This window comes from Notothenia rossii, assembly GCF_949606895.1.
Source record: "Notothenia rossii genome assembly, chromosome: 2".
Lineage (NCBI taxonomy): Eukaryota > Metazoa > Chordata > Actinopteri > Perciformes > Nototheniidae > Notothenia > Notothenia rossii.
In genome coordinates this window covers 88900023-88919022 of record NC_136904.1, presented here as the reverse complement: position 1 = coordinate 88919022, position 19000 = coordinate 88900023, and the positions used below count along the sequence as shown (strand labels likewise).

Here is a 19000-nt window from a genome sequence, read left to right as displayed (position 1 = left end):
AGCCTCCCCTCAGAGAACATAAGAACAGCCGCGCCCCCCCTCCCAATTATTATTGCTGTTATTATTATTATTATTATTATTATTGTTGTTGTTGCTATAAGGCAGGGGTATTCAATTGTATTTCAAAGAGGTCCAGTAAGAGAAAATGTAATTAAATGCTCTATTTTCGCTGTCTACCTTCCACCATTTGAAATTACTCCGACTGTTTCTCTCCTCTTGTCGTGTCTCTGTGTGTGTGTTTGAATCTATCGTGCTGACTGCACCGATTTGATTGGCTGAGTAGCGTCACCTCCTTAAAATATTAAACAATAACTTTTTTAACTGTTTTAAACATATTGTATAAAACTCCCCCACTACTTGGACTTTTCCTTGCACCCTTCTAGAATAAGCCCGAATGGTCTCAACCATATTGCATCAGTAACGTGCACTTGTTATTATAACAAGATCGCAAGGACGCTGGTAGCGATCGGAAAATTGAGTGTTGTTCAGTTTGTGTGTTGTGGAACATGCGTGTCCGTGCATGAAAATATACCACACACCCAATTACAATTGCATGTTCAATTCACTACCCTGGAAGTTAATACAGTTGTTAAAGTTGGAACAGCCTGTGGACAGCCGTTCTTCCTTGCATGTCAGTCGCCGACACCTTCTTACAGAGGGCAGGCACATCTAGCTGCAGCACGACCCGTATATTTCCGCACGCCGTGTTCTCAAGACATATTTTTTTTAACATTTTCAACATGGTGGATAAATCCTTATATGCTCCCGGTAACACACTGAACGTCAACTTTGCCTCCTTATTACACTCACCCCTACTTTAGTGGGAACAATGAGTCTGCGTCTTTGATGCACAGAGGAATAAACGCAGATCATACTCTGGCTGCAGACCTGACCGGTGCTTGCTTTTGATCAAAGTCAATGCGGAAAACCTGCACTCACACAGGTAGGTGGAGGGGAAGGGAATGAGCACTTTTACAGCCTTTTTGGCGAGGTGGGGGAACTCGGTCTCCACAGACAGCCACAAGTGGGCAAGTGTCACTTTACTCGTCTTTTTCTCGTTCTTTTGTGTCTCACGCTGCGCCTCCCCTGAAGCTCTCTGGCGCCCCCCAGGGGAGGCGCGCCTCACACTTTGAAAACCGCTGGTATACTATTAATGTTGCAATAAAGGCTGACCCCAAAATGATGAAGTTCATGCAAACCATGCTCGTTACTGAACAAGCTCAATATAATATAGAATATTTTAATAAGAAAAAGTGAGTGATTACTTTCACTTAAGCAAAACATTCTTGACAAAGTTATTTTAAGAATTATTCCCCAGAAACAATGTTTTTATTTTCTCTTTCTTTATTCATATGGTATTTATTGTGCTACAACATAGATGAATGAGTGCTGCAAAGTGTTTTGTTTTTTTATCAAATCTCTCCATTATTTCTCCAGCAATTAGGATTAAAAACAATCTTTAAACCAAACTCTCTTCTGTACAGCGTTAAACGAGCCAGGCTGCAGTATCTGAATTAACAGACCTCCTAAACCAGGGGTAACTACACTCTCCATAGCAGACATTATATATATTAGGATGTATGAGAAAGTCCATTAGATTAATGAAAGATGAACAAGCTTAACATTTTTCGTCATATCATAAGACTCTTAAATATTTAAATTAAGTTTTGTGAGTAAATGCACTCTTAAAACAAGAATAACATATTATTTGAATGCTGGGAATGTATGCAAACCATTGTTACATTACATTACATTGCATTTAGCTGACGCTTTTATCCAAAGCGACTTACAATAAGTGCATTCGACCAAGAAGACACAAATACATCAGGTTTCATAGAGCCATAACATTTCAAGTGCTACTCAACTAGCTTTAGATAAGCCAGTCCTTTATTAGTATATAAGTGCTTTGTTAGTAATTATATCGCTCGAAGTGGAGTCGAAAGAGATGAGTTTTCAGTCTGCGCCGGAAGATGTGTAAGCTTTCTGCTGTCCTGATTTCAATGAGGAGCTCATTCCACCATTTTGGAGCCAGGATAGCAAACCCACGTGTTTTGGCTGGTGGGAACTTGGGTCCCTCTCCGGGTGCAGCGAGCCGTTTTGCTGATGCAGAGCGGAGTGCACGTGCTGGGGTGTACGGTTTAACCATGTCCTGGATGTAGGAAGGGCCAGATCCATTCGCAGCATGGTACGCAAGTACCAGTGTCTTGAAGTGGATTCTAGCAGTTACTGGAAGCCAGTGAAGTGAGTGGAGGAGCGGCAAGGTGTGGGAACATTTTGGAAGGTTGAAGACCGGACGAGCTGCTGCATTCTGGATGAGCTGCAGAGGTCGGATGGCACATGCAGGTAGACCAGCCAGGAGGGAGTTGCAGTAGTCAAGGCGTGAGATGACGAGGGCCTGGACCAGAAGTTGCGTCGCTTTCTGGGTCAGGAGGGGACGTATCCTCCTGATCTTGTAAAGAGTGTATCTGCAGCAGCGGGTTGTAACAGTGGTGTTTGCAGTGAAGGACAGGTTGTTATCTAGGGTCACACCTAGACTCCTTGCAGAGTCGGGGAAACAATAGAGGTGCCGATGTTGATTGTTAGGTCAAGAGTGGGACCATTTTTTCCCGGAAGGAAAAGCAGTTCAGTCTTGTCAAGGTTGAGCTTGACGTGGTGAGCAGACATCCACTGAGAAATGTCCGCTAGACAAGCAGAGAAGCGTGCGACGACCTGGGTCTCTGAGCGGGGAAAGGACAGAATTAGTTGGGTGTCGTCAGCGTAGCAGTGGTATGAAAAACCATGCGGGCTAATGACAGATTCGAGCGAGTTTGTGTACAGAGAGAAGAGGAGGGGACCAAGAACAGAGCCCTGAGGGACCCCTGTAATTAATTGACAAGGGTCGGACTCGGACCCTCTCCAAGTTACCCTGTAGGTGTGGTCTTTGAGGTATGAGGTGAGGAGGGAAAGTGCAGAGCCTGAAACTCCAAGTTCTTGGGGAGTGCGAAGGAGTATCTGATGGTTCAACGTGTCGAATGCAGCAGACAGGTCCAAAAGGATGATGACAGAGGAGAGGGAGGCTGCTTTAGCCGTGTGCAGTTCCTCAGAGACAGCAAGGAGAGCAGTTTCTGTTGAGTGACCTACCTTGAAACCAGACTGGTGCGGATCCAGAAGGTTGTTTTGATGGAGTTAACACGAGAGTTGTTTAAAGACAGCGCGAGAATATTGAGAATATGAGATCGAGGACATTGCCAGCTTTATGAGTTGGTGGGGATGGAGACAGTGAGAAAGCAAAGGTGGTTAGTTCAGATATCTTCCCTGTCTGGAAGTTGAAGTCTCTGAGAAGTACAGTGAGAGGGCCAGTTTCTGGGATGTGTGAGAGGAGATTATCTAATTCCTCCAAGAAGTCCCCCAAGGTTCCCGGTGGACGGTAGAGAACAACAATGGTTAATTGTATAGGATGGGTTACTGTGACGGCATGGAATTCAAAGGTTGAAGGAGTGAAGTTGGGTAGCTTGAAGAGGGAAAAGCTCCATTTGGGATAGAGCAGGAGACCAGTGCCACCTCCTCTGCCAGAGGATCTGGGTGTATGTGTGAAGGAATATGCTGTGGAGAGAGCTGCTGGGGTGGATGTGTTGGATGGAGTAATCCAGGTCTCAGTGAGAGCAAGGAAATCCAGAGACTGCAGGGAAGCGTAGCCAGAGATGAAGTCAGCCTTAGGAACAGCTGACTGGCAGTTCCACAGGCCACCTGAAACTAGATGTTGGATCTCAGAGGAGCATGTGGGATAGACAAGAGCAGGCCGGTTATATCGATTAGGAGATACACGGGGCCAGTAATAATTGCGAGAGGACACATAAAAGGGAATGGAGAAAATACACATGATTATAGCATGAGGGGCTAAAAAACACCAGCGATACCTAGCTCAATCAAAGTTGGATTTGCCTCCTCTTTACCTCCCTCGTGACTCCCGCAGGACTCCTTTCTCTTCGTCTGTCAGGCGCTGAAGCTGACGCTCCAGGAAAGAGCTGCCTAAAATGGACACTAGTCCTGATTGTTGAGTTGTCACAGCTGTGGGCCTACGCCGCTTTAATGAATTAACTTTTTAATTCATCAACTTTTTAATTAATACTTTCAAATATATAAGATAGAATAATTCAATAAGAACAGCTCTCCTCTACAGCACGTTGGCGTCACAGGAGCCAGGCTGCAGTATCTGAAGAGTCACAATGAGTTTAACAGACCTCCTAAACCAGGGGTAGAAGAGAGCGTACACCAGTGGATTCACACAGGAATTACAAAACAAAAGCCAGATCCCAAACGTTGAAAACTCAACGCCGGTTATCAAGTCTTGTCCCGCAAGAGAGGGGTAAAAATAAGGACAGAAACAAATTAAAAACACCACTATGACAATGCCAAGAGTCCTGGCTGCTTTTCTTTCCGACTTCTTGGCAGTGGCCTTGATCGAACTCTGGATTGTGACGCCTGAAATATGAGAGCGCATGGCTCGAGCCTGAGTCAAAGCCACCACAAAGACCCTCATATAAAGGACTACGATGACAGAAATGGGGCCGACAAACGTCAACATGACATCCACGGACCCTGTGATGAAGTTAATCATGACTACACACTCTCCATAGCAGGAACTGTATATATTCGGGTGTTTTAGAAAGTCAATGAGTATCACGCCGTTGTAGAAAACAGAGGTGGCCCAACACAGACACACACACAGTTTGACCCTCGTCTGAGTGACTTTAGTGGGGTAACTCAGGGGGTCGCAGATGGCCATGTGTCGGTCGATGGATATGAGCACCATGTTTCCCACCGAGGCAGAGGTGAGGATAAAGGAGGTGTAGGAGAACATTCCACATATCAAGCTCCCGAGATCCCAGCAGCCCGTCAGGAGCATGATCTGAAGCGGCATCATGAAGAGGCCGACCAGGAGGTCTGAGACGGCCAGAGAGAGGAGGAGGACGTTGGTGGGGGTGTGCAGCTGCCTGGAGAGGAAGGATATCAACAGTGAACATTAACATATTACATTATTAATAAAGTATCAATCTATCTATCTATCAATCTATCTATCTATCTATCTATCTATCAATATATCTATTCATCTATCTATCAATCTATCTATCTATCTATCTATCTATCAATATATCTATTCATCTATCTATTAATATATATATCTATCTATCTATCTATCAATATATCTATTCATCTATCTATTAATATATATCTATCTATCTATCTAATACACAAAATAGGTCCACTTGCATTCAGATTACCTTAGGTTTTATCCTCCTGAGTCCTACATTTCATGGTATTTAATTTAATTGCTTTTTGTATTTTTACTGTCTTTTTGTTGAATGTTATGTTTATTTTTGTATTTCACGTTTTTATCATGTTACTTGTAATTTTCTTAACATTTCTATATTGTACACAAAACTTCGATTTGATTACATTTTAATAAAGCAATGTGACTGGACTCAGTAACATAATCAGAATGTATTATACCAAATATATATCTTTACATCGGGGGTGTCCAAACTACGGCCCGGGGGCCAAATGTGGCCTGTGTCCTACTTTTAATTGGCCCGCAGCTGACTGGAGAGGAAGAATATCACCAGTGAACATATATTACATTATTCTGTTAAATACACAAAAAAGTCATGACTTCCTGAGTCCTACATTTCATGGTATTTTATTTAGTTGCTTTAGTGTTTATTGTTTACTTCTATTATATTTGATTTGATTTACACTAGTATCTGTGTTATTGTGTTGCACTGTTGGAGGAGCCTGTGACCTAAGAATGTCATTGTCATAACTACACTGTAGCTACTATGTACACATGGCAATAAAAGCCTTGAATCTGTATTTTTACTGTCTTTTTGTTATTATTATATTATTTGTAATTCACGTTCTTATCATGTTTCTTACAGTTTTCTTTTATTTCTATATCGTACATTGTCATCTATGTTTGTTAATCTGTAAAGCCCACTGACACAATATTGGGCTATATAAATAAACTCTGATTTGATTGCAGTAAACATCTTAATATAGCAATGTAACATTTTGTTGATTGATTAAGATGTTTACTGCAATCAAATGTATAAAGCATATATTTGTAACATAATCAGAATTAATTATACCAAATATATGTTAATGTGATTTTATTATATTGTATTTTAATCTATCATTTATATTTAGTATCTGTACACGGTGTAAAGCCCTCTCAGAGAAATGTATATCGGGATAAACAGTATAAATGAAATTTGATTTTAATGCCAGGTATTATTACACAAACAGTACATACATAAACTCATTAAGTACATCTAGAAATATTATGCAAACTTTTCCTAAAACTGTCAAACTGACAGGTAATATTACACATACTCTGCTATTTTTGGTGGTAAATTAAGAGCAAATATTGAAGTATTGTAAAATGTATTCCTAAAACTATTCTAACAGTAAAGAAGTATTTCATCTCAGGTTATTCTATAGACACATATTTAAATATGATTACAGATTTGTTTCTACTGTACAGTATTTTATTTTACATTCTCTGTCTTATCTATCAAACCTGTACATATCTTACTTATTTATTGTATCAATTGCATACTTTTTAATGGCACTATTTTACTTCTTGTTTTTTTATGTCTTAAGTATAAAGCAGGTTGCATACAGTAGTTGGAAGAGCCCAGGACTTCAGATAACAGCTGCTTTTGTGCATAACACAATAACACAATTAAACGTCTACATCTTAAACTAAAAAGACAGTTTACAAGAGATATAAATATACAACCATTGAAAATACAATAAGAACACGACACATTTCTGAGACTGGAAAAGTGGAAGAGCTGTGCAGTTTTTAAAGCATTGTGCAGAAAAATTAAGAACTTGCAAAATGTCCAGTATAATAATAATAATAATAATAATAATAATAATAATAATAATAATAATAATAATAATAATAATAATAATAATAATAATAATGATAATAATAATAATAATAATATTAATAATAAAACATGGGATTTGTATAGCGCTTTTCCTAATTCTCAAAGACTCTTTACATACATGGAGTGTAAGGAATGACTCAAAGGCATCACAAGCATTAATGTAAATATACTTAGTACCAGTTTGTATATTTTAAAGAAGTACAGTCAAATATTATGCAGCAGCTTCCAACATTGATATCATTGATTTTGACGGTTGCAGAGTTATAAGTTATAGCAGTAAGAGTACTAATAAAATGCAAAACATGTTTATATATGTATATATTTCATTACAGTTGTATTTGTATTCTACTATACATTTAAAATGTTTAACATTTAACATTCTGGTTTATCATATTCCGTCTAAGATGTACAAAGATTGCTAGATCCTTCATTTTACTGCACCATTGTATTCTTCTTTTTGCACTATTTTACTTCCTATTTATCCATGTCGTAAGTATATGTTTCATTGTTGGAGGAGCCTAGGACTTAAAATGAAAATTGCAAACAACCACACTAGCTTTTGTGCAATATGCATTAAAAAAAATACAATAAGAATATTACTAATTATTGTACAAAAAAGTGCAGTATCGCGGAATTTACAAGTGGAAGCTGTGCCGGTTTAAAAGTGGCAGCATTGTGCCGAAATCTGCAAACTATTTTTAGGAATTTGCTAACTTTTAAAGTACGTACGAGAAAGGACACACACAAAGATGTGCATTAATGTTACGCAGTATGTACTAGTTATTATGTTCTGTGTGACGAGGAAAGTCAAAGAGCACGCAGCAGCTTCCAACATTACTATCAATAATCAAAGACGTTTGCAGAGTTATTAGTCATAGTAGGAACATTTCTAGCAACTACGTTTAATGCTGAATGCAATATATGTGAATGTCTTAATGTAAGAAATATCTCTATTGTGCAGAGGGCAACTCCTGTAAAATAAAGTGCAGAGACATGCAAGTAAAGACATTAAACATTCTAGGTGACGCTTGTTAGTAAATGGTCATGCCTGAAGTGTGAGATAGAGATGATGACCAGCAGGTTTAGAGCCACGGTGAGCACGGAGATACACACCAGCAGGCTGTAAATTAAGATGAAGGCCCTGTGCTGCAGAGGCTTTCTGCAGGAGGAGTTGAGGAGGTGTGGGAAGCAGAGTTCAGTCTCCATCCTCAGAGAGAAACCAGACGAGAGGCAGCTCTGTGACCCTAACTCTCTGTCATAAAGACTCACCGTTATCTCGTTCCTCCTTTTTCACTGTGACGAAGAAAAACCTAAAGTAACCCAACATTTACAGTGGGTTGAACCTTATGGATTAAACACCAACCTGTTGATTTTATTTCTCCATTAAAAGCCTATTGCACCAGACAGTCAATATCTTATTGTATCTTCACTAATGTGAATTGATATTTATGTTTAAATGAAATGTATGATGAATGTAACCTAATTTATTTTTTCAATAATTTGGCTCAGTTTGTAGGGATTATGATTAATTTTGGAAAATGTAAAAGTTAAAAAAACAAAAATTATTATTATTATATTTTAGTGGGAATGCTGATACAACATTTCAACTATCTGTTATCCTACGCACGAAATTCTTTATTATTCTGCCGGGTTATTTTGCACCTCTTCTTCTCCCACATTCCACATCGCAGAAACTCCGTTCAAACATCAAAACGATCAGCTCGGTCGGGAATCGATGGCTATTACTTTTCTCATTCATAACTTTCATAATTCCAGAGATACATCCCATAATTCATCAAAAATGTTTACATGGAAGTCAATGGAGAAACTCTTCAGACTTCAACAATCTTCATGCAACTTCAACTGCTAACTGCTCCTTCATACTTTCACTCAGAAACCTCATTCCAACTTTAAAATGTTACACATCTTTCTGACATTATTTGTGTAACACAACTTTTAAATCTGATTCGTACTTTCAGAGATATTAAACATTGTTCAGACCTTGGTAAAGAGGCCTTCTTCAGATTTTAGAGTGCGTGATGTCACAGCCAGAGTGGAGGACAGATTTAATTTTGCCTTCATATTTTCTTTTAAACCTGCCATAATTCCCAAACCCTACATTCTTGAGATATACGTTTTCATGAGAAATATAGGAAAACATCTCGTAGCTTGAAAAATAAAAATAAATTAAGCAAAATAATTAAACAAAATGCCTCTTGAGGGCATGAAGTGACAAAAACGTTCAAAATGTCTCCATTAAACCCCATTGTAAATTCAGCCTCATCTTTCCCCACCACAGCAGCCGCACACCTTTAGTTAATCTGCCAAAAAGGTCACATTATTAACCCGAAAGTACACAAAAAGTGCACTTCAGATGCTCAAGTTCCTTGACATGCTTCACGCTTTGAAATTTCACTAATATCTGTTACGGTTCTTCAACAAAACGTTCACATGTAAGAGGTTTATCTCTCATTCAGAACAATGGAAATTCTCTCCTCTCACTGATTACTGCACATCACCATGGAAACCTTTGATCTCTGGACACGTCGTTAGCTCAAATATAAACACCTTTGTCATGGAACACGATGATGTCATAACTCCAACTGACATGCTCAGAGCATCAGATTTCAGATAATGGTTAACATAGCTCTACATCAAATCTGATGTTAAGTAATGTGGTGTTACTATGGCAATGCATCCCTGGCCATAAAACAGCAGCAGACTTCAGATAATGGTTAATGGTCCTGCCTTCAACAGCTCTAAGTCAATTATGGGGTGTCATCTATGCCGTTTCCATGTAGACGCATCCCTCGACATAAAACACGATGCCGCTGTAACTCCAATGGACACGGTCCGATCGTCCCCCAAACTTTGCTTGTATATCACCTCTCCATGCCTCAACAGCTCTACGCCAAATCTGAGATCTCACCATAGGCTTTTTCCATGGAAACGCATCCCTCGCCATAAAACAAGATGTTGTAACTAATATGAAAATGGTCAAAACACCACCAGACTTCAGATGACATTTAATGCTCCAGCCATCAACATGTCTATGTGCCATTAGTGAGTTTTCCTCAAAAGCTGTTGCCATGGCAATGCATCCCTTGCAATAAAACACGATATTGCTATTACTCCTATGAAAATTGTCAAAAAGTGCTAAAACTTCACATGTGTGCTAACAGTCCAGCCGTGAAGACATCTACGGGACAGTTTTGAGATTTCTTCAAATGCCGTTGCCAATGCTCGCCATGAAACACGGTTTTCTCATAACTTCAGTGAAAATGCTCCAAACAGCCCAAAACTTCACAGGTTTGGTAACGATGCAGCCATCAACGCATCTAAGCATATTATGGGGTGTCATCAAATACCGTTGCCATGGCGACAGATCATTCGCCATCAAGTTAGTTCGATAGTTTGCAGTTCAAATATTCTGCTGCTTTTCCAAGCTTTTTTACTTTATTTTCTTCTCTTATCAAACATTCAAGCCCCCAGTGTTCATGTATCATTTTAATATAAATTCTTCAATTTCTTCTTACACATTACATTTCAGCATAGCAATTCAGTGTCAGTTTTTCAGCATTAAGCATTCCCACTAGCAATTTCTTCAGGAATTGTATTCTCTAGTTACAGGGGTTTTCAAAGTGTGGGTAGGTGAGCATCCCCTCAGAGAACATAAGAACAGCCGCGCCCCCCCTCCCAATTATTATTGCTGTTATTATTATTATTATTATTATTGTTGTTGTTGCTATAATGCAGGGGTATTCAATTGCATTTCAAAGAGGTCCAGTAAGAGAAAATGTAATTAAATGCTCTATTTTCGCTGTCTACCTTCCGCCATTTGAAATTACTCCGACTGTTTCTCTCCTCTTGTCGTGTCTCTGTGTGTGTTTGAATCTATCGTGCTGACTGCACCGATTTGATTGGCTGAGTAGCGTCACCTCCTTAAAATATTAAACAATAACTTTTTTAAACCTTTTTATTTTTATGTTTTAAACATATTGTATAAAACTCCCCCACTACTTGGACTATTCCTTGCACCCTTCTAGAATAAGCCCGAATGGTCTCAACCATATTGCATCAGTAACGTGCACTTGTTATTATAACAAGATCGCAAGGACGCTGGTAGCGATCGGAAAATTGAGTGTTGTTCAGTTTGTGTGTTGTGGAACATGCGTGTCCGTGCATGAAAATATACCACACACCCAATTACAATTACATGTTCAATTCACTACCCTGGAAGTTAATACAGTTGTTAAAGTTGGAACAGCCTGTGGACAGCCGTTCTTCCTTGCATGTCAGTCGCCGACACCTTCTTACAGAGGACAGGCACATCTAGCTGCAGCACGACCCGTATATTTTCGCACGCCGTGTTCTCAAGACATTTTTTTTTTTACATTTTCAACATGGTGGATAAATCCTTATATGCTCCCGGTAACACACTGAACGTCAACTTTGCCTCCTTATTACACTCACCCCTACTTTAGTGGGAACAATGAGTCTGCGTCTTTGATGCACAGAGGAATAAACGCAGATCATCCTCTGGCTGCAGCCTTGACCGGTACTTGCTTTTGATCAAAGTCAATGCGGAAAACCTGCACTCACACAGGTAGGTGGAGGTGAAGGGAATGAGCACTTTTACAGCCTTTTTGGCGAGGTGGGGGAACTCGGTCTCCACAGACAGCCACAAGTGGGCAAGTGTCACTTTACTCGTCTTTTTCTCGTTCTTTTGTGTCTCACGCTGCGCCTCCCCTGAAGCTCTCTGGCGCCCCCCAGGGGAGGCGCGCCTCACACTTTGAAAACCGCTGGTATACTATTAATGTTGCAATAAAGGCTGACCCCAAAATGATGAAGTTCATGCAAACCATGCTCGTTACTGAACAAGCTCAATATAATATAGAATATTTTAAAAAGAAAAAGTGAGTGATTACTTTCACTTAAGCAAAACATTCTTGACAAAGTTATTTTAAGAATTATTCCCCAGAAACAATGTTTTTATTTTCTCTTTCTTTATTCATATGGTATTTATTGTGCTACAACATAGATGAATGAGTGCTGCAAAGTGTTTTGTTTTTTTATCAAATCTCTCCATTATTTCTCCAGCAATTAGGATTAAAAACAATCTTTAAACCAAACTCTCTTCTGTACAGCGTTAAACGAGCCAGGCTGCAGTATCTGAATTAACAGACCTCCTAAACCAGGGGTAAGTACACTCTCCATAGCAGACATTATATATATTAGGATGTATGAGAAAGTCCATTAGATTAATGAAAGATGAACAAGCTTAACATTTTTCGTCATATCATAAGACTCTTAAATATTTAAATTAAGTTTTGTGAGTAAATGCACTCTTAAAACAAGAATAACATATTATTTGAATGCTGGGAATGTATGCAAACCATTGTTACATTACATTACATTGCATTTAGCTGACGCTTTTATCCAAAGCGACTTACAATAAGTGCATTCGACCAAGAAGACACAAATACATCAGGTTTCATAGAGCCATAACATTTCAAGTGCTACTCAACTAGCTTTAGATAAGCCAGTCCTTTATTAGTATATAAGTGCTTTGTTAGTAATTATATCGCTCGAAGTGGAGTCGAAAGAGATGAGTTTTCAGTCTGCGCCGGAAGATGTGTAAGCTTTCTGCTGTCCTGATTTCAATGAGGAGCTCATTCCACCATTTTGGAGCCAGGATAGCAAACCCACGTGTTTTGGCTGGTGGGAACTTGGGTCCCCCTCCGGGTGCAGCGAGCCGTTTTGCTGATGCAGAGCGGAGTGCACGTGCTGGGGTGTACGGTTTAACCATGTCCTGGATGTAGGAAGGGCCAGATCCATTCGCAGCATGGTACGCAAGTACCAGTATCTTGAAGTGGATTCTAGCAGTTACTGGAAGCCAGTGAAGTGAGTGGAGGAGCGGCAAGGTGTGGGAACATTTTGGAAGGTTGAAGACCGGACGAGCTGCTGCATTCTGGATGAGCTGCAGAGGTCGGATGGCACATGCATGTAGACCAGCCAGGAGGGAGTTGCAGTAGTCAAGGCGTGAGATGACGAGGGCCTGGACCAGAAGTTGCGTCGCTTTCTGGGTCAGGAGGGGACGTATCCTCCTGATCTTGTAAAGAGTGTATCTGCAGCAGCGGGTTGTAACAGTGGTGTTTGCAGTGAAGGACAGGTTGTTATCTAGGGTCACACCTAGACTCCTTGCAGAGTCGGGGAAACAATAGAGGTGCCGATGTTGATTGTTAGGTCAAGAGTGGGACCATTTTTTCCCGGAAGGAAAAGCAGTTCAGTCTTGTCAAGGTTGAGCTTGACGTGGTGAGCAGACATCCACTGAGAAATGTCCGCTAGACAAGCAGAGATGCGTGCGACGACCTGGGTCTCTGAGCGGGGAAAGGACAGAATTAGTTGGGTGTCATCAGCGTAGCAGTGGTATGAAAAACCATGCGGGCTAATGACAGATTCGAGCGAGTTTGTGTACAGAGAGAAGAGGAGGGGACCAAGAACAGAGCCCTGAGGGACCCCTGTAATTAATTGACAAGGGTCGGACTCGGACCCTCTCCAAGTTACCCTGTAGGTGTGGTCTTTGAGGTATGAGGTGAGGAGGGAAAGTGCAGAGCCTGAAACTCCAAGTTCTTGGAGAGTGCGAAGGAGTATCTGATGGTTCAACGTGTCGAATGCAGCAGACAGGTCCAAAAGGATGATGACAGAGGAGAGGGAGGCTGCTTTAGCCGTGTGCAGTTCCTCAGAGACAGCAAGGAGAGCAGTTTCTGTTGAGTGACCTACCTTGAAACCAGACTGGTGCGGATCCAGAAGGTTGTTTTGATGGAGTTAACACGAGAGTTGTTTAAAGACAGCGCGAGAATATTGAGAATATGAGATCGAGGACATTGCCAGCTTTATGAGTTGGTGGGGATGGAGACAGTGAGAAAGCAAAGGTGGTTAGTTCAGATATCTTCCCTGTCTGGAAGTTGAAGTCTCTGAGAAGTACAGTGAGAGGGCCAGTTTCTGGGATGTGTGAGAGGAGATTATCTAATTCCTCCAAGAAGTCCCCCAAGGTTCCCGGTGGACGGTAGAGAACAACAATGGTTAATTGTATAGGATGGGTTACTGTGACGGCATGGAATTCAAAGGTGGAAGGAGTGAAGTTAGGTAGCTTGAAGAGGGAAAAGCTCCATTTGGGATAGAGCAGGAGACCAGTGCCACCTCCTCTGCCAGAGGATCTGGGTGTATGTGTGAAGGAATATGCTGTGGAGAGAGCTGCTGGGGTGGATGTGTTGGATGGAGTAATCCAGGTCTCCGTGAGAGCAAGGAAATCCAGAGACTGCAGGGAAGCGTAGCCAGAGATGAAGTCAGCCTTAGGAACAGCTGACTGGCAGTTCCACAGGCCACCTGAAACTAGATGTTGGATCTCAGAGGATAATGTGGGATAGACAAGAGCAGGCCAGTTATATCGATTAGGAGATACACGGGGCCAGTAATAATTGCGAGAGGACACATAAAAGGGAATGGAGAAAATACACATGATTATAGCATGAGGGGCTAAAAAACACCAGCGATACCTAGCTCAATCAAAGTTGGATTTGCCTCCTCTTTACCTCCCTCGTGACTCCCGCAGGACTCCTTTCTCTTCGTCTGTCAGGTGCTGAAGCTGACGCTCCAGGAAAGAGCTGCCTAAAATGGACACTAGTCCTGATTGTTGAGTTGTCACAGCTGTGGGCCTACGCCGCTTTAATGAATTAACTTTTTAATTAATCAACTTTTTAATTAATACTTTCAAATATATAAGATAGAATAATTCAATAAGAACAGCTCTCCTCTACAGCACGTTGGCGTCACAGGAGCCAGGCTGCAGTATCTGAAGAGTCACAATGAGTTTAACAGACCTCCTAAACCAGGGGTAGAAGAGAGCGTACACCAGTGGATTCACACAGGAATTACAAAACAAAAGCCAGATCCCAAACGTTGAAAACTCAACGCCGGTTATCAAGTCTTGTCCCGCAAGAGAGGGGTAAAAATAAGGACAGAAACAAATTAAAAACACTACTATGACAATGCCAAGAGTCCTGGCTGCTTTTCTTTCTGACTTCTTGGCAGTGGCCTTGATCGAACTCTGGATTGTGACGCCTGAAATATGAGAGCGCATGGCTCGAGCCTGAGTCAAAGCCACCACAAAGACCCTCATATAAAGGACTACGATGACAGAAATGGGGCCGACAAACGTCAACATGACATCCACGGACCCTGTGATGAAGTTAATCATGACTACACAGTCTCCATAGCAGGAACTGTATATATTCGGGTGTTTTAGAAAGTCAATGAGTATCACGCCATTGTAGAAAACAGAGGAGGCCCAACACAGACACACACACAGTTTGACCCTCGTCTGAGTGACTTTAGTGGGGTAACTCAGGGGGTCGCAGATGGCCATGTGTCGGTCGATGGATATGAGCACCATGTTTCCCACCGAGGCAGAGGTGAGGATAAAGGAGGTGTAGGAGAACATTCCACATATCAAGCTCCCGAGATCCCAGCAGCCCGTCAGGAGCATGATCTGAAGCGGCATCATGAAGAGGCCGACCAGGAGGTCTGAGACGGCCAGAGAGAGGAGGAGGACGTTGGTGGGGGTGTGCAGCTGCCTGGAGAGGAAGGATATCAACAGTGAACATTAACATATTACATTATTAATAAAGTATCAATCTATCTATCTATCAATCTATCTATCTATCTATCTATCTATCAATATATCTATTCATCTATCTATTAATATATATATCTATCTATCTATCTATCAATATATCTATTCATCTATCTATTAATATATATCTATCTATCTATCTAATACACAAAATAGGTCCACTTGCATTCAGATTACCTTAGGTTTTATCCTCCTGAGTCCTACATTTCATGGTATTTAATTTAATTGCTTTTTGTATTTTTAATGTCTTTTTGTTGAATTGTATGTTTATTTGTATTTCACGTTTTTATCATGTTACTTGTAATTTTCTTAACATTTCTATATTGTACACAAAACTTCGATTTGATTACATTTTAATAAAGCAATGTGACTGGACTCAGTAACATAATCAGAATGTATTATACCAAATATATATCTTTACATCGGGGGTGTCCAAACTACGGCCCGGGGGCCAAATGCGGCCTGTGTCCTACTTTTAATTGGCCCGCAGCTGACTGGAGAGGAAGAATATCACCAGTGAACATATATTACATTATTCTGTTAAATACACAAAAAAGTCATGACTTCCTGAGTCCTACATTTCATGGTATTTTATTTAGTTGCTTTAGTGTTTATTGTTTACTTCTATTATATTATATTTGATTTGATTTACACTAGTATCTGTGTTATTGTGTTGCACTGTTGGAGGAGCCTGTGACCTAAGAATGTCATTGTCATAACTACACTGTAGCTACTATGTACACATGGCAATAAAAGCCTTGAATCTGTATTTTTACTGTCTTTTTGTTATTATTATATTATTTGTAATTCACGTTCTTATCATGTTTCTTACAGTTTTCTTTTATTTCTATATCGTACATTGTCATCTATGTTTGTTAATCTGTAAAGCCCACTGACACATTATTGGGCTATATAAATAAACTCTGATTTGATTGCTGTAAACATCTTAATATAGCAATGTAACATTTTGTTGATTGATTAAGATGTTTACTGCAATCAAATGTATAAAGCATATATTTGTAACATAATCAGAATTAATTATACCAAATATATGTTAATGTGATTTTATTATATTGTATTTTAATCTATCATTTATATTTAGTATCTGTACACGGTGTAAAGCCCTCTCAGAGAAATGTATATCGGGATAAACAGTATAAATGAAATTTGATTTTAATGCCAGGTATTATTACACAAACAGTACATACATAAACTCATTAAGTACATCTAGAAATATTATGCAAACTTTTCCTAAAACTGTCAAACTGACAGGTAATATTAAACATACTTTTGTATTTTTGGTGGTAAATTAAGAGCAAATATAAAAGTATTATAAAATGTATTCCTAAAACTATTCTAACAGTAAAGAAGTATTTCATCTCAGATTATTCTATAGACACATATTTAAATATGATTACAGATTTGTTTCTACTGTACAGTATTTTATTTTACATTCTCTGTCTTATCTATCAAACCTGTACATATCTTACTTATTTATTGTATCAATTGCATACTTTTTAATGGCACTATTTTACTTCTTGTTTTTTTATGTCTTAAGTATAAAGCAGGTTGCATAGTTGGAGGAGCCCAGGACTTCAGATAACAGCTGCTTTTGTGCATAACACAATAACACAATTAAACCTCTACATCTTAAACTAAAAAGACAGTTTACAAGAGATATAAATATACAACCATTGAAAATACAATAAGAAAACGACACATTTCTGAGACTCAAAAGGGCATTAGAGCCGACTTCAAAAGTGGAAGAGCTGTGCAGTTTTTAAAGCATTGTGCAGAACAAATTAAGAACTTGCAAAATGTCCAGTATAATAATAATAATAATAATAATAATAATAATAATAATAATAATAATAATAATAATAATATTAATAATAAAACATGGGATTTGTATAGCGCTTTTCCTAATTCTCAAAGGCTCTTTACATACATGGAGTGTAAGGAATGACTCAAAGGCATCACAAGCATTAATGTAAATATACTTAGTACCAGTTTGTATATTTTAAAGAAGTACAGTCAAATATTATGCAGCAGCTTCCAACATTGATATCATTGATTTTGATGGTTGCAGAGTTATAAGTTATAGCAGTAAGAGTACTAATAAAATGCTAAACATGTTTATATATGTATATATTTCATTACAGTTGTATTTGTATTCTACTGTACATTTAAAATGTTTAACATTTAACATTCTGGTTTATCATATTCCGTCTAAGATGTACAAAGATTGCTAGATCCTTCATTTTACTGCACCATTGTATTCTTCTTTTTGCACTATTTTACTTCCTATTTATCCATGTCGTAAGTATATGTTTCATTGTTGGAGGAGCCTAGGACTTAAAATGAAAATTGCAAACAACCACACTAGCTTTTGTGCAATATGCATTAAAAAAAATACAATAAGAATATTACTAATTATTGTACAAAAAAGTGCAGTATCGCGGAATTTACAAGTGGAAGCTGTGCCGGTTTAAAAGTGGCAGCATTGTGCAGAAATCTGCAAACTATTTTTAGGAATTTGCTAACTTTTAAAGTATGTACGAGAAAGGACACATACAAAGATGTGCATTAATTTTACACAGTATGTACTAGTTATTATGTTCTGTGTGAGGAGGAAAGTCAAAGAGCACGCAGCAGCTTCCAACATTACTATCAATAATCAAAGACGTTTGCAGAGTTATTAGTCATAGTAGGAACATTTCTAGCAAGTACGTTTAATGCTGAATGCAATTATGTGAATGTCTTACTGTAAGAAATATCTCTATTGTGCAAAGGGCAACTCCTGTAAAATAAAGTGCAGAGACATGCAAGTACAGACATTAAACATTCTAGGTGACGCTTGTTAGTAAATGGTCATGCCTGAAGTGTGAGATAGAGATGATGACCAGCAGGTTTAGAGCCACGGTGAGCACGGAGATGCACGCCAGCAGGCTGTAAATGAAGATGAAGGCTCGGTGCTGCAGAGGCCTCCTGCAGGAGGAGTTGAGGAGGTGTGGGAAGCAGAGTTCAGTCTCCATCCTCAGAGACAAACCAGACGAGAGGCAGCTCTGTGACCCGAACTCTCTGTCATAAAGACTCACCGTTATCTCGCTCCTCCTTTTTCACTGTGACGAAGAAAAACCTAAAGTAACCCAACATTTACAGTGGGTTGAACCTTATGGATTAACCTGCTGATTTCTCCAGAATCAGAATGAGAATACTTTATGGGGTTGACTCATTTTAGAATTAAATTATAATAATAAGAATATAATAAGAAGAAGTTGAAAATAATACAATAGAATATTTTCAAAAATATAAGCAGTGAAGTACAGCTCTCCCCTTTATTCTCATACCAATATTCCTCTAAAATATG

At 39.4% G+C, this 19000-nt stretch overlaps 2 protein-coding genes across 2 annotated transcripts; both read right to left on the bottom strand.

Moving 5' to 3' along the window:
- Positions 1–4153: 4153 nt before the first annotated feature.
- LOC307029719 (trace amine-associated receptor 13c-like) lies at positions 4154–8141 on the bottom strand (the record flags this gene model as incomplete). The annotated part of the gene is made up of 2 exons (XM_079665800.1): positions 4154–4973; positions 7984–8141. The coding sequence occupies 2 exons, from the start codon at positions 8139–8141 to the stop codon at positions 4154–4156; spliced, it is 978 nt and encodes a 325-aa protein (XP_079521926.1).
- Positions 8142–14751: 6610 nt separating this feature from the next.
- LOC307029718 (trace amine-associated receptor 13c-like) lies at positions 14752–18665 on the bottom strand (the record flags this gene model as incomplete). Its single annotated transcript, XM_079665799.1, has 2 exons — positions 14752–15571; positions 18508–18665. 2 exons carry the CDS (start codon positions 18663–18665, stop codon positions 14752–14754), a joined length of 978 nt encoding a protein of 325 aa, XP_079521925.1.
- Positions 18666–19000: the final 335 nt, after the last annotated feature.